We start from the raw sequence: 12,866 nt of genomic DNA, 5'->3' as shown, positions 1-12,866 counted from the left end.
TTGCTTTTGCAGCTCAATGTTATGATATTTCTTGGAAATTATTAAATTACGATTAAAAAATATTGTCATCTCCAAGTACTCCCATCTATTTTTGAAACCCTAACAATCTTGTTTAACTCTTGGTAGGAGTGAAGGAGATAACCCAAGGCATCCAGGGAGAACTGAAATAGTGGAAGGCAGTCAATCAAGCTCCCAATCGAGCCAAGAAGGGTATAAGCCTAGGTGAAACAACAATGGGGCCTGTCAATAAGGTTGAACCCGATGATCACCATAGAGGAGCAGTACACTAAGTAAGAATATTTGTTGCAGCCCTTTGAAGAGTCATCGAAGCCTTGTAACCACTAAATAAATCAAACCAGATCAAAGATGGTCTTCAACCTGAACGAATGAGAATCGAACTCGACCAAAATGATATTGTGGGGAGTGGATCTACGCCATTTGAGAATGTGTCTTAGTATGAGGATTTGGACTCTCTAACAGGGTCCAATCAGACTTGAAGAGAGAGGGCCCCCAAACAATGGAGCCATAGAGAACAATCGGCCTAACCAAAGAGTCCAAGAAGGACATCTTAGTCAAGGTGTCTTGGAAGTGGTGTCTAAAGCATCGGCACTCAAGCATAGCAAGTTCCTGTGGTTGCATGCCGGATCTTAGCTAAACCAAGGCCTATAAAACTTGATCCCCAAGTAAATATAAGAAGAGGTGATCTCAATCTCTTGCCTATGAAAAATAAAAGTGAAGGTGAGAGGTCTTCAAACCATAGTTGGAAAACTCGCCAAATGCAAAAACTCGCCAAACCCCCCAAAAGTTTAATCGGGAAAAACTCGGCGATTTAAAAAAAAACTCGGGAAAAACTCGGGAACCTAAAAAACCGCTGAAATTTAATTAAAAATACATTTATTTTGCAAAATTTAATGAGAAGATGCATCTAATAAGTTAATTAAAGACAATACAAAAGAAAGAAACAAAGTTTAGATATATATAAATGCATAATGCGTACAAAATTGCATTCTCATGCAGAATGCTCATGGTAGGAAGCAAAATAGTAAATTACTAAATAGTTTCAATCTGTCAAACTAGAAGTAAATACTAAAAGTCTAAATACATCAATATAATGTCAATCACATCTTCCTCTTTCCACTTGCACTAACAGGAAAGCGAGGGGGTCTAGTCCTAGAAGAAGTGCCCCACACTGGGATAGGGCGTGAGCTGCGTGACTGTGAACTCTGTAGCTGTGCCCCCTCGCTCGACGTCCCTACTGATTGGCTCGGCATCCTAGAAGAGGATGCATCTCCTCCTAATGGTAATGCCTGATCCTCGCCTGAATCATCATCATCCTCGTCCTCATCCTCAATGTCATCCATAGTGAACTGAAAATCACTGTCAGCCTCCCCCTCCATGGCCTGCCTCTCCAAATCAGCGATCTCATCTGGTGTAAACAATGGACTTGGCTCCTGTGCTGTCCAATCATAATAAGGATCTATCTCATCTAGATCAAGCAGACCAGGTAGTTCTAAGAGCTGTGACTTTTTTATGTGCAACTTAAGATTATAGTGCACATAAACAAGGTCATTAAGCCGTTTTTGAGTCATTCTGTTTCTTTTCTTTGTATGCATGGACTCAAATAAGCTCCAATTGCACTCACAATGGGATGAGCTACAAGGTTGGGATAGGACTCTGAGAGCAAATTTCCTTAAATTGGGGGTATTGCCACCCCAACTTGCCCACCAAGCATCTGCAAAACAAAATTTAAAAAGTTATAAAGCAATAAAAAACAAAATCAGAAGCACAACTTATCAATTAGCAAAAGTTTTAAAGTTTGACGCTTTACTTGGTGCTTGAGTAGATCTTGCTCTCTTTGCTAGCATAGAAGAGAACAAAGGACCCCTTGATTCCACATAGATTTGTTGTTCGGTCACAATAAGGTCTCTCTCCTCTTCACTTGATATCATTCTTTCAATGCATTTAGAGAGACCTTCCATGACCTCTCCATTAGGATCTGAGTAGGAATCATCAGCCCTAAAACAAATAGAAAATGATATCAAGTCTTACTACACAACCTTAAAAAGTAAAGTAAAATAAAGACTTATTAAAATCCCAACTTCAAGGACAATCAATTATCATAGTACCTGAATTTGGGATTGAGGAAGTAGCCTGCTGCATGAATAGGTTGGTGGAGCATATTGTTCCACCTCCTATCAATTATTTCCCAAATGGGGTCAAATCTGAGACTGTCCCCGTGATAGTAACTTCTAACAGCCTCTTTCGTTCTATCCATGGCCTCATAAAGACCTCCCATTAGGGATTGCTGCCCATCACATGTGTGCAAGACTAGAACCAGGGGCAGAGACATCTACATTTGAAATTTGAAAAATACAAATTAGTTAATAACATAGTAAGTTATGAATTGAAAATGAAACTTGAATAAACTAAAAATATAATGAAGTTACCTTCACAATCTCCTTAGCCTTTGCAAAAAAGCTATCATCAAAGACTATTCGTGCCAAAGCTTCTCCTTCGGGCTTCTTTGAGTAAGGTGAAGCAACCCAATCAGCACACACAATTATTTGCTTCAAAGCCAATATGTGGTCAAGAATGCTTTGCAACGTCAAGAAGACCGTTGCAAACCTTGTCATAGCAGGTCTCATCAAATCTTTGCCTTTAGTGGCTTTTCTCATCAAACTGAGAACCCATGGGTGATTATAGATATATTTTGTGACTCGCCTAGCATCTTCCACAACTGGACTCACTCAATCAAGTTTTCCTATGTCCTCCAAAAGAAGGTCAAGGACATGTGCTGCACAAGGTGACCAAAAAAGTGTGGGATGCCTCTCTTGGAGGATTCTACCTAAAAGATTAGCAAAAAATCAATAATCAGTAACAAACTTTCCATATTTAGTATTTACAAATTACATCAAATCTAAATTGAATAATACCATAGCATTACATTCATGATTCATATTGATTCAAATATAAAAAATTAAATCTACCTGCTGCCACATATGCTGTTGCATTATTTGTGATTATTTGCACCACATTCTCTATTCCCACCTCCATGATAACATTCTCCAACATTAAAGCCAATGTGGCTGCATTTTTCACTTTGTTGGAGGCATCGACAGATTTCCAAAACACCACATCATCTTTGCAAGCAATCAAGAAGTTAATAATGGTTCTACTTCTTCCATCTGTCCACCCATCAGATAAAATGGTGCAGCCATACTTCTTCCACTCTTTGTTTTGGTCTTTTATCAACAATCTTGCTCTACCAACCGCTTTGTCAAGCAACCTACAAAATTTAAGTGTAATATTAAATAAAGTGTAAGTGTTAGTAAAAAATTAGGAAATAAGTTATAACAATTAAGATTTAAAATATAACAATGAACTAAAGTGAATCTCAATTATTTACAATTACTAAATAGTAAAATACTAACCTTCCACTCATATCCTTGGGATTAGGCGACTTGTACCCTTTGCCTGATATTGTCATTGCATTCACCATATTGACCCAATAGGGACTATCAGCGGCATTCATTGAGATATTGTTGAAAAATCAAAAATCAGTTGCTGCAATATCAGTTTGCTCATGCACCTCCTTAAACCATGCAGTGCCCTCTAATGATGGTTGTGCTCTAGGTGTGTTCCTGGGCACATAATAACCACCTATCCCTGATGGGGATCTGGATGGTGATGATGAAGAAGTAGGAGATGTAGAAGAAGTGGAACCGGTAAAAGAGAAATTTTGTTTGCGGAGCCATGAAGAGATCCTGGTATGTTCTCAAGTGCTTCTTCTTCCTCTTGCATATCAAAAAGAGCTCCTTCAGATTCAGCTATGGCTGCCCTCATAGCTATTTTTGCCCTCTCCCTATTCAATTTTTTCTCTTCAGCAGCTGCAAGTAGGGCATGGATGAATCTTTTTTCTTCATCAGTTACCTTGAGACAAGGATTTGAGTCATGTTTCTTTATGCCTGCAAGGTGGTATTTGAGGCGGTTTATGCCTCCAGAAATAATTCTCTCACAGGGAATGCATATCACCTTCCCAATATCATTTGGATTTGGAGCTTCATAGGCATACCGTCATGCCTTATCTCTTGCATTTTTAGGCCGAGTGCCTATATATCCAGATGGGCATGGTGTTTGTGGCCACTTTTCTTGTGGGTTTGTCATTTTTTTAATGGTTGACCGCTGCCCTACACATAAATATATAGAGAAATGAATAAACAAAGTTAGAACTTAGAAGCTAGGGTTTCAAATGATTCAAACTTCAAACTTGAACCATATCCTTAGCAAACAACAAACTTCAACCATATCCTTAGAAGCTAGGGTTTCAAATGATTCAAAATGATTTTAAATGATTTGAAAACATTTACAAAAAACAACAAAAACAAAAGAACATTTGTTATAAAACTATAAAAAGTTTTCAAACTATGATAAGATGAACATACCTGGAAAGAAATTTGTCTTCTAAAATCGGTTAGAATCCTCTACAATCCACTCAAATCCACCTTGAATCACTTGCAATCAGCCAAGAATGCCTCCAAACCTTCTTCTCTTCACTCCTCAAGGTTCTAAACAATGCAAATACAAGAAAGAATGAGAAAAAACACACTCACTGCCGCTTAAATCCGTCACAGGCTGCGTTCACCAGTAAATCGCGAGTTTTTCCTAAAAACTCGCTGAGTTTTTCCTAAAAACTCGCTGAGTTTTTGCCGACTACTCGCCGATTACTCGGTGAGTTTTTACCAGATTGCCGAGTTTTTAAATCGGCGAGTTAACTGGTTAAAAACTCGCCGAGCTAGGAAACTCGGCGAGTTTTAAAAACTCGCCGAGTACTCGGCGAGTTTTCCATCTATGCTTCAAACAATTGAAGACCATCACTCAAGTCTTGCCCAAGTTCACAATTAACTGTTTGGCAGCACAAAAGGAGGCCAAACCATTAAGGGTCTATTGAACCCCTTAGGGGAAGAAGTCAAAGAACCACGTATCAACAAAGAGCAAGATGGATATCAGGACCTGGTGTGAGTAGCAGTTGTCCCTAGGAGGTAGGATGTCCTGAAGGAAGGAGTCCAAGTCATCAAAGTAAATACCAAAGAGAGTGGAGGAGAGAAGACAACCCTACTTCACCCCGGTGGTGTTGTAAATAGGACTCGAGAAACCCCGTCGAGTCCTATATCTGCCAACCACACAGTCATAAAGCTTCATGATAGCCATCAAAAGCGTCTCTAAAAGCTCAAAGTCTCTTAGTCTCTAGAAGAGAGTTGTCTAAGGGATAGAGTCAAAGGCTTTGTGAAACATCAATAGACCTTCATCAAGCAATGTCAAGCCTCCTTGATGATAGCCCTCAAAGTCAAAATATAGTCTGTGGTCTAGAAATCCACACAATCAACCTCCCTGGGAACAATAGTGTTCAATAATGTGGCATAGAGTTTGGCAAAAGTATGCCCAATCATGATAGTCATGTAATTGTTGGGGTTTGAAACCGACCCAGTCTTATGAATCAGATGGATGATGTGTCAAGACCAAGAGTTTAGAAAGCCAGTACAAACAACCATGTTACAGAGCATCATGAGAAAGAAGCCTAAAAGCGTGAAACCAAGTCTTAAGTGCTTTACCTCAAACCCTTCCTCATCCACACATCTGCTACTAATCATATATTTGACAACCCCACTGAGGTTAGAGAAGGTGAAGAGGTGGCAATTGGGAGGGGGGTAAGCTGGAGCTGGGGTTGGTCATGGATCTCATAGAGTGGTTGTATGGGAGGTAAGAGTGCTAGGATCTAGAGTGGAAGGGAGTGGATTGCGAGAGAAAAGGGTACGCCAGAAGCGTTGTGGGGACCAAAGAAGAGAGGCACAAAGAGACCTACACTACATAAAACAAAACACCACTTCTTATGGCAAAGAAGGTGGCAATAGTCGAGTTTCAGTTAGGTGAGCATGGGGGAGGAGCAAGACAAGGTCGAACGGATCGAGTGATGAAAGAACTTACATTCTTTGTCGAACCACTGATTGAGGGGACAAGTATTGTTGTGCTTACAATGATGGGAAAGGGGGGACGTGCGGCAAGGGATGGAGAGGAGGGTAGACTCCCACATCACAAAAAAAAGCGAGATAAATATAGAAGGTGAATCCACGAGATCAAAAAAAAAGTCAAGGGGGAGTGGTCATGTAAGGTGGTGGAGGAAGAGGTCATAGTTGCTCTCAACAAAACAAGACGTGTAGGTGGCAAAGGATGAGGGGATCCCCCCCAAAGGTGGAAGGGGGCGTGAGCAAGGAGAAGGTGCAGAAGGCTAAGAGGTGAGAGGTGGTGTAACACTGAAGAGTGAAGGTAAGGAGGGCATGGTTGACAAGGGGAAGGCAAAAGATAGTGAAGTGGTTAATGGAGGGCATAGAAAAGGCACAAGCGAGAGCATAATCAATGAAGCTTGCGCCAACACAATGGGACGTGTAGGTAGAATGTCCTGAGCTTGGATAGCAAGGAAGCTCGTTCAGATCACCAAGTCAGAGGACTTACATAACTAAAGAAGATGGTGGCCATATCTAGTAAATATACCCTGATTGTCTACAAAGATCCGTTGTAAGCCCATAGTTTCAGGATGCATCTCCACAAAGCAAGCAAAGTCATATCCAAGATCATGGAGGGGAGTTTGATGGTTTCTAGTCCATCCAATAAAATCACCCAGGATGAGAACATCACCCATGGCAGAGATCTTGGCAATGAGCTCATGAAGATCCTCAAAGGGATCCCCACCTTCAAGTTGTGAACAACATAGTAGAAGGATGGCAATGAATAAAAAACCATGATGATGTCTTTGAACAATGGTGTCCAACTGATACACATCCACATGAACCAGGCGGAGGAGTCGGAATGAGCAATGCAAGTCATGCTGAAAAGATAATCTCTAACCAAACATGCGACCCCACCAGATCATCTAACCTCATCCCAAAAAGAAGACAACCATCAATAGCCAAAAACACCAAGAAGAGGATAGCCAGGGCTCTCATGAGTCTCAGTAACAAAGAGAATGTTGATGGGAGCAAGGGCAGCCTAAAAAAGACAAGGGAAGGACCATAAGGAAGCATTGTTTGTCATTCCACTAGTGGACAAGAAAGGAATCACTGTAACGCACCTCACTATCCCCTGCCATTGAAAACGTCATTTGGCCTTAGCGGCTGGTCTAGCCTCCCAACCAGGAGGAGAGGAACCTCTAATAACAGCCCTAACGACCCACTTCCCCTCCTGCCTGGCATCGAACACAAGACCCCATACTCGCTTTAGCTTCACAACCTGTGATTTAGTGAGATCCTCATTCATGTAGATCTTCGAGGGAATGGGCTAAAGCTTTCTCCTAGCTCTAAGGACAGAAAGTCTATCTAAGAGGTTAAGGAAGTGAAGAAAAGGGGTGAAGTCGTATCTAATCCAAGCCATGCCTAGACAAATATCAAGGAACTTAAGATCGAGCTGAACTCTAAAGAACGCATATGCCATGTCAAGCAAATCTGAGGTGCCAATTGGTGGGAGACCACGAACTTTAAAGTTATGTTTGTGCGCTCTCTAGGTTTGTTCTTCCACAAGCTTGGGTGAAACAATGGCTTCTATGTTGACCGATGGAGGAGAAGAAAAAGTTGAAGGGTCATTCCCATTGCCATTGCAGATTGTAGCCCAGGATGTCAATGAAGATTCCATTTCAGACTTGAAGGAATTTTGTTTGTTGTCTAAAATTTGTTTCCTCTCTTTAACTCGTTCGATTTCAAAAACTTGCTCCACATGTGAATCAAGTTGTTTACATCTTGTAACCTATGCAATTCTTGTTTTAAGTTTTGCATTCTTCGCCTCTACGTCATCCATCTTCCTCTTGAGGATTAAGTTATTTATTTTCAACAAGTAAATACTGCAACAGCATAGCATCCAACAGCAGTTTCCTTTGGTAAGTTTGCAGAATAGGGAGGGGTCCTCCAAAGTGGAAACATCAGCGTCCAAGTTGGGAACAACATCAAGCTTGGCAGCATCATTGCAGATAGGCATCGTATCAGTCTATCAGACATCAGAGCAGGCCCAGGTATCAAATCTGGCATCATATCCAACTTGGTACGATAAGCACATGAGATCCGGTTGCAGGAAGGATGGCCAGAAAGCCAACAACAGAAGATATCCCCGTGAAGCACAAGGACAAAACAGACACAAGGAAAATTCATGAGCAAAAAGCCAACAGAAGATATGCCTGTGAAGCACAGGCAATGGGATAACAAGTCTGTCGCAGCAATATTCTCTTAAACCAATCGAAACCAAACACAAATCCAAACAAGCTGGAATACCAGTGCCTCCCTTCCGCCCCTGCCCACCACAAACTCCCCAAACCTTTGATTGTAATATGACATAGATGAAAGTTTTCAGTTGATCACCATCCAGTCTTGAACACCAAGGTCGCCCAAGAAAAGAAGAGAGAAACCAAACACATGCTGATTGTTTACACAGATTTGCAGAGAAGATTCATATTCATGCTTTCTTCACAAACCACCTAGATTTTGATCTCTAAATTCAGTAAAGCAAAATGAATTTAAATTGCAACTTTATTTATGTGGCCTGTTTGAGCCAAAAAAAATCTCATTCCACATTCAATAACTTTTGTGCAATTTTCTCCTTAATTGAAAAAAGGAAATTCAAATTCCAATGCTGCAACATGCAAAAATAAATGTATACATCCAAACTTCTTGTTAATAAGAAGGAAACAGTACAGCGTTAAGCTCATGGAAAGAATGCTAGTAATTGTAAGCTATAACCAGCTTAAAAGGGATGATGCAATCATGTCAAGCCAAATTTAATATTCTCCAAAAAATGTTCGGAAATTAAAACATACATGAAATAAGTTGTCTCTCACCACAAACTGGCACAATAGTCATTTATAAATTTCTATCGCAAAAAGATTGTGTCAACAAGAAGATTCAGCACATCAATTCAGAAAATAAGCTATTTATATAATCTTCCACGAAAACAAAGCTTTCAAGGTACACATCGCCCAAATAATGATACAGAGTGCATAAGGCAAAAATCTACGAACTTTGAGAAATACATCTGTTATGGAAATTAAAAAATAAATGGCAGACAATTGAACTTTGTTAAGCAAAAGAAAAGCCTTTCCATACAAATATTTAGCAGACTGCAGAGGACCACAAAAAAGATGAGTTCCGCTACCATACCTAGCATTAGAGACAATGCAATTCAATATAATATAAAACAGTCTTCACACAATATTTTCATATAAATGATATGTCACGTTAACTAATAAAGAAACCAAAGAAATAAAGCAGATTTCATTAGCATAACATCCAATTAAAATGGCTTCACATAGTGCGCATATAGCTCTGACAGAGAAAAATCCTCACTGTCTGATATAATTGTTTGCCAACTGTGCGTATATTTAAATCCTAAGAAAATTTTGATGAATATCACCAAATTGAGACCAGGCTAATCACCTAGACTTTCTCATCTCTTGAAAGGAAGTGTATGGTAAACAAAATCATTCAGATGAATTTAAAATTAACTTGTATTTCTAGGAAACCCAAAACTTGATATGTAAGTGTGAATGTAAACTATACAAAGCACAACAAAACCATTATTCTAAAACATTTCTTCCTTTTGCGTACAATTGTAATGAGGAGAGGACTATGCCTCTTCAGAACCTATCAAATACATCAAATACCAACAAGATATTTTATCCAAAGATAATGCTGCTTTTGGGGATGAAAAAAACTTTGTCAGGAACTCAATCAATTCACTATCATACCAGTCAATTAACTGGCAGACATATCTATCAAACGGCATTGAAAGCTGACTGCAGTGTCGATGATACATGTGAAGCAAATGTTCTAGAAGCAAAATTCTGTACCTGTTTCTTTGCATCTGCAATTATGCAAGAATGAAGGTCAACATCAGACATCCTATCTACATGCCAAAGATGTATACTTTAAGGAAAACCCAAACAAGTGTCATGAAGTCATAATCCATTCATCAATGTAAATTTAAAGTCTTCATTTCATATTGTCTTTACATAAAAATAAAAGAATATTCAACAACAAATATAATCACCTTTCCGGCATTTGGTAAATCCAACTATGTTTGCAATGCTAAGAGTCAAACAAACACCGACCACGAGAAGATAATCAATGTTAAACTTGATTAAGGAAACAATTCCCAGTGCCAGCCAAATAGCAGCCTGCAAAAATATAAATGTTAGCATCACACTTCAACAGAACAGCAACAATGATAGAAAGAAGGCACTACTGATACAGTATTTTCGAATTACCTGGGCCATGATACATGAATTGGAAAGATAAGTCAGGTTCCCAGTAATTGTGATTTTCCAACATTTGCAACTAAATTCAGATTTCTTGGAATCAAATAGCAAGTATGAAATAGCTTGTCACAGAAAATGATAATATCATACCCCAATATGGGATTGATCAAGCTGATAATGGAGAGGAAGGATCAAGTTTGGAAAGGCATATCTCTATCTCTTCCTCTATTGATGTTAACTCATACTGTAGTTCAATGCTTCCAAAAATCTTGGGTGGGGTGTAATGATAAGCTTGTTTCCTCTGTGTTTCCATCTTATCTACAAAACGATATCTATCTTCTAGGGTCATTGTTATCTGGTAAGTTTTTGGCAGCTGAAGACTGGTTGTATGGATCTTTTTCGGGAATTAATTTAAAAACTCCAGAGATAACATTATTTCAAATTTTAATATTAATCAGGTTTTGAGCAAGAAGAAAATGAACAATGGTTAGAGTCAGCAGAAGATAAAGGATTGGGAAACAGAATTACAAAATACCCCAGAGGGTCAGAAGTCTAGGTGGGAAATCCAAAAACAAAGCAGCAAAGCATGAACATTTCCCCATTAAATTGTCAAAAAAGCATCAAAATTGGTCGACTAATTAAATCACATTTTTCTTATCTTTTCAGAAGATAAAATTGGCAGGGCAATTTTATGGAAGGGCAATTTTATGGATACTTACATAGACCATTTCTTATTAACATGTCAATGCTGATTTCTCTCGTATACTAGGTAACATTTGCCCAATACAATCACCAAGAAAAGGTCAAAATTAAGTTGACTAAATCACATAATTGTGATTCTTCCCAACATTAAATAGGCAGAGTGATTGTATGGATGCTTACACAATCCATTTTTACTTGACATGTCAATGTCAATTCCTCTCATGTGTTTTAGTAATCTATTGGATCTTCAATTGCTCATCCATAATTGATATCAGTATCGTAGGGCCTATGGGGTATGTGTAATTACCCATTTTTGCAAGCGTCGGAATTTCAGAGATCAGCCTATTATTGTGATCCTCGTAGGCTAATTATTGTGGATAGAGGGTCTTCTGAGGCAGTGTCTTGGCTTGGGAGAGTCTTATCTTCTGCACAATTCAGTAAGCTACATGTTGATCTTCGTTTGGCTCGGATTGGACTTCATTTGGGCATAGAGTTGTGTACTTACTAATTGTCACAAAGTTGGGTAATGATTGAGATGGACCCTTTCTATTTTTGAAAAGAGCATTTGGTCACATGGAGAAATAATAGGTGTGACTCCTATTTCATAGGACATTTTTTTTTTTGATAAGCAAGAGGTCGAGGCCATATATTAAACCTTAGAAGAGTACAACCCAACTTGTAAGGCACTGAAAGGACGAAATTAGCCTAGAATATAAAATATATCCTTGTTCCACATCCGATGGTTATAATTTGCCATCTTCTCCATAGAGATCCACTCTTGTCTTAAATTACATGAAACGTCACAAAAACACTAACCAAATAGACAACTCCATAATTCTTTGTTAAAGATTAGAAACTTAAATAAAAATACTAATAAAAAGATAAAAAATAAGAAATTGCAAAAGGTCATCAACCAGAGATTTAGGAGTAGTAACCCATAAAGTCTTAAAGGAGCATTTAAACAGAAAAGCCAAACTTCAACACACCCAGAGCTGATTAATAACATCACAAAATATCGTTTTAAAATACTTCTACAAACCAATCAGTTGATACTTTTCAAATCCACTAAGACGGAAAGTAAGGATGGCAAGAAGTTTGAAAGAGGGGAGGCTTGTATCAATTACTTAAAGGGAGTAATGAAGGCCTCCCTTATGACCTTAGTTTTCGAACTTCACAAAGAATTAGAGCTTGTGAATATAATCATGATTCAGTAAGGAGACGAACGCAAAAACTAATGGTAACTCTCTTTTCCTACTATAAAAAACAGCTTGTTACTTACCAGTTTTTTTGAGCCTTGTAACTAATAATTAATAAGGAATATGAGGCAATAATTAAACAATCAATACTAGAAATGCATTAATCCCCATATTAGCTAATTCATTTGCTTGCTTATTACCTTCCCGATAGATATGATTGAAAATAATTTTGTCAAAATATTTGCAAGTTCTAAAGCTATAGCTAACTTAGCATCTATTCACCAGTTAGGATGGGAACCTTTTCTAAGGGCATTAATAATGATGGCAGAATCCCCTTCAACTTCTAAAAATTTAATATTTAAAGATTTACACAACCGAAGGCCCTCCACTAGAGCAGAAATCTCTGCCCAGTTGTTAAGGGCATTAATAATGATGGCGGAATCCCCTTCAACTTCTAAACATTTAATATTTAAAAATTTACACAACAAAAGGCCCTCCACTAGAGCAGAAATCTCTGCCCAGTTGCTAGTAGCTTCTCCTATGTATTGGACAAGTTAGCGACTTCAATCCCTTGTTCATTGTGAATGCAACACTCTATACCTGCTTGACCCAGATTTCCTCAAGAGGCTCCATCGAAATTGAGCTTGAACCAGCCGTCCTGTGGAGCCTACCAAACACAT

At 38.7% G+C, this 12,866-nt stretch overlaps 3 protein-coding genes across 4 annotated transcripts in view; all 3 read right to left on the bottom strand.

Moving 5' to 3' along the window:
- Positions 1-954: 954 nt before the first annotated feature.
- LOC149533476 (uncharacterized) lies at positions 955-2,675 on the bottom strand. Its single transcript, XM_089802951.1, has 4 exons — positions 2,448-2,675; positions 2,127-2,350; positions 1,829-2,016; positions 955-1,732 (listed from the first exon to the last, which is right to left on the bottom strand). Exons 1-4 carry the CDS (start codon positions 2,673-2,675, stop codon positions 1,119-1,121), a joined length of 1,254 nt encoding a protein of 417 aa, XP_089659077.1. The 3' UTR covers positions 955-1,118.
- Positions 2,676-2,710: 35 nt separating this feature from the next.
- Positions 2,711-4,420, bottom strand: LOC149533475 (uncharacterized). The gene is made up of 3 exons (XM_089802955.1): positions 3,432-4,420; positions 2,988-3,286; positions 2,711-2,845 (listed from the first exon to the last, which is right to left on the bottom strand). The coding sequence occupies exons 1-3, from the start codon at positions 3,530-3,532 to the stop codon at positions 2,748-2,750; spliced, it is 498 nt and encodes a 165-aa protein (XP_089659081.1). The 5' UTR covers positions 3,533-4,420; the 3' UTR covers positions 2,711-2,747.
- A 4,863-nt stretch (positions 4,421-9,283) lies between these two features.
- Positions 9,284-12,866, bottom strand: part of LOC149533474 (Golgi apparatus membrane protein-like protein ECHIDNA) — a 45,380-nt gene continuing 41,797 nt past the window's right edge. For both annotated transcript variants that reach the window (XM_089802954.1, XM_089802952.1), the window contains exons 5-6: positions 10,081-10,207; positions 9,284-9,894 (exon numbers count right to left, since the gene is read on the bottom strand). In XM_089802954.1, coding sequence (XP_089659080.1) covers positions 9,806-9,894; positions 10,081-10,207 — 216 coding nt within the window. In that variant the 3' untranslated portion in view covers positions 9,284-9,805. The remainder of the gene's footprint in view (positions 9,895-10,080; positions 10,208-12,866) is intronic.

Source organism: Cupressus sempervirens, chromosome 10 (genome assembly GCF_028749045.1).
Source record: "Cupressus sempervirens isolate cs-2001-9-10 chromosome 10, ASM2874904v1, whole genome shotgun sequence".
NCBI lineage: Eukaryota > Viridiplantae > Streptophyta > Pinopsida > Cupressales > Cupressaceae > Cupressus > Cupressus sempervirens.
Note: the sequence above shows the minus strand (reverse complement) of the source record. Positions and strands in the feature narration are given on the sequence as shown.

Excerpts from the sequence above, each read along its gene's own strand:
- LOC149533476 (XM_089802951.1), bottom strand. The coding sequence starts at position 2,675 with ATGAGAAAAGCCACTAAAGGCAAAGATTTGATGAGACCTGCTATGACA. Across the intron at positions 2,351-2,447 it reads AGGCTAAGGAGATTGTGAAG|ATGTCTCTGCCCCTGGTTCT; the intron begins GTAACTTCATTA and ends TTTCAAATGTAG. Across the intron at positions 1,733-1,828 it reads AAGATCTACTCAAGCACCAA|ATGCTTGGTGGGCAAGTTGG; the intron begins GTAAAGCGTCAA and ends TTTGTTTTGCAG.
- LOC149533475 (XM_089802955.1), bottom strand. The coding sequence starts at position 3,532 with ATGAATGCCGCTGATAGTCCCTATTGGGTCAATATGGTGAATGCAATG. Across the intron at positions 3,287-3,431 it reads CCCAAGGATATGAGTGGAAG|GTTGCTTGACAAAGCGGTTG; the intron begins GTTAGTATTTTA and ends TAAATTTTGTAG. Across the intron at positions 2,846-2,987 it reads AACAGCATATGTGGCAGCAG|GTAGAATCCTCCAAGAGAGG; the intron begins GTAGATTTAATT and ends CTAATCTTTTAG.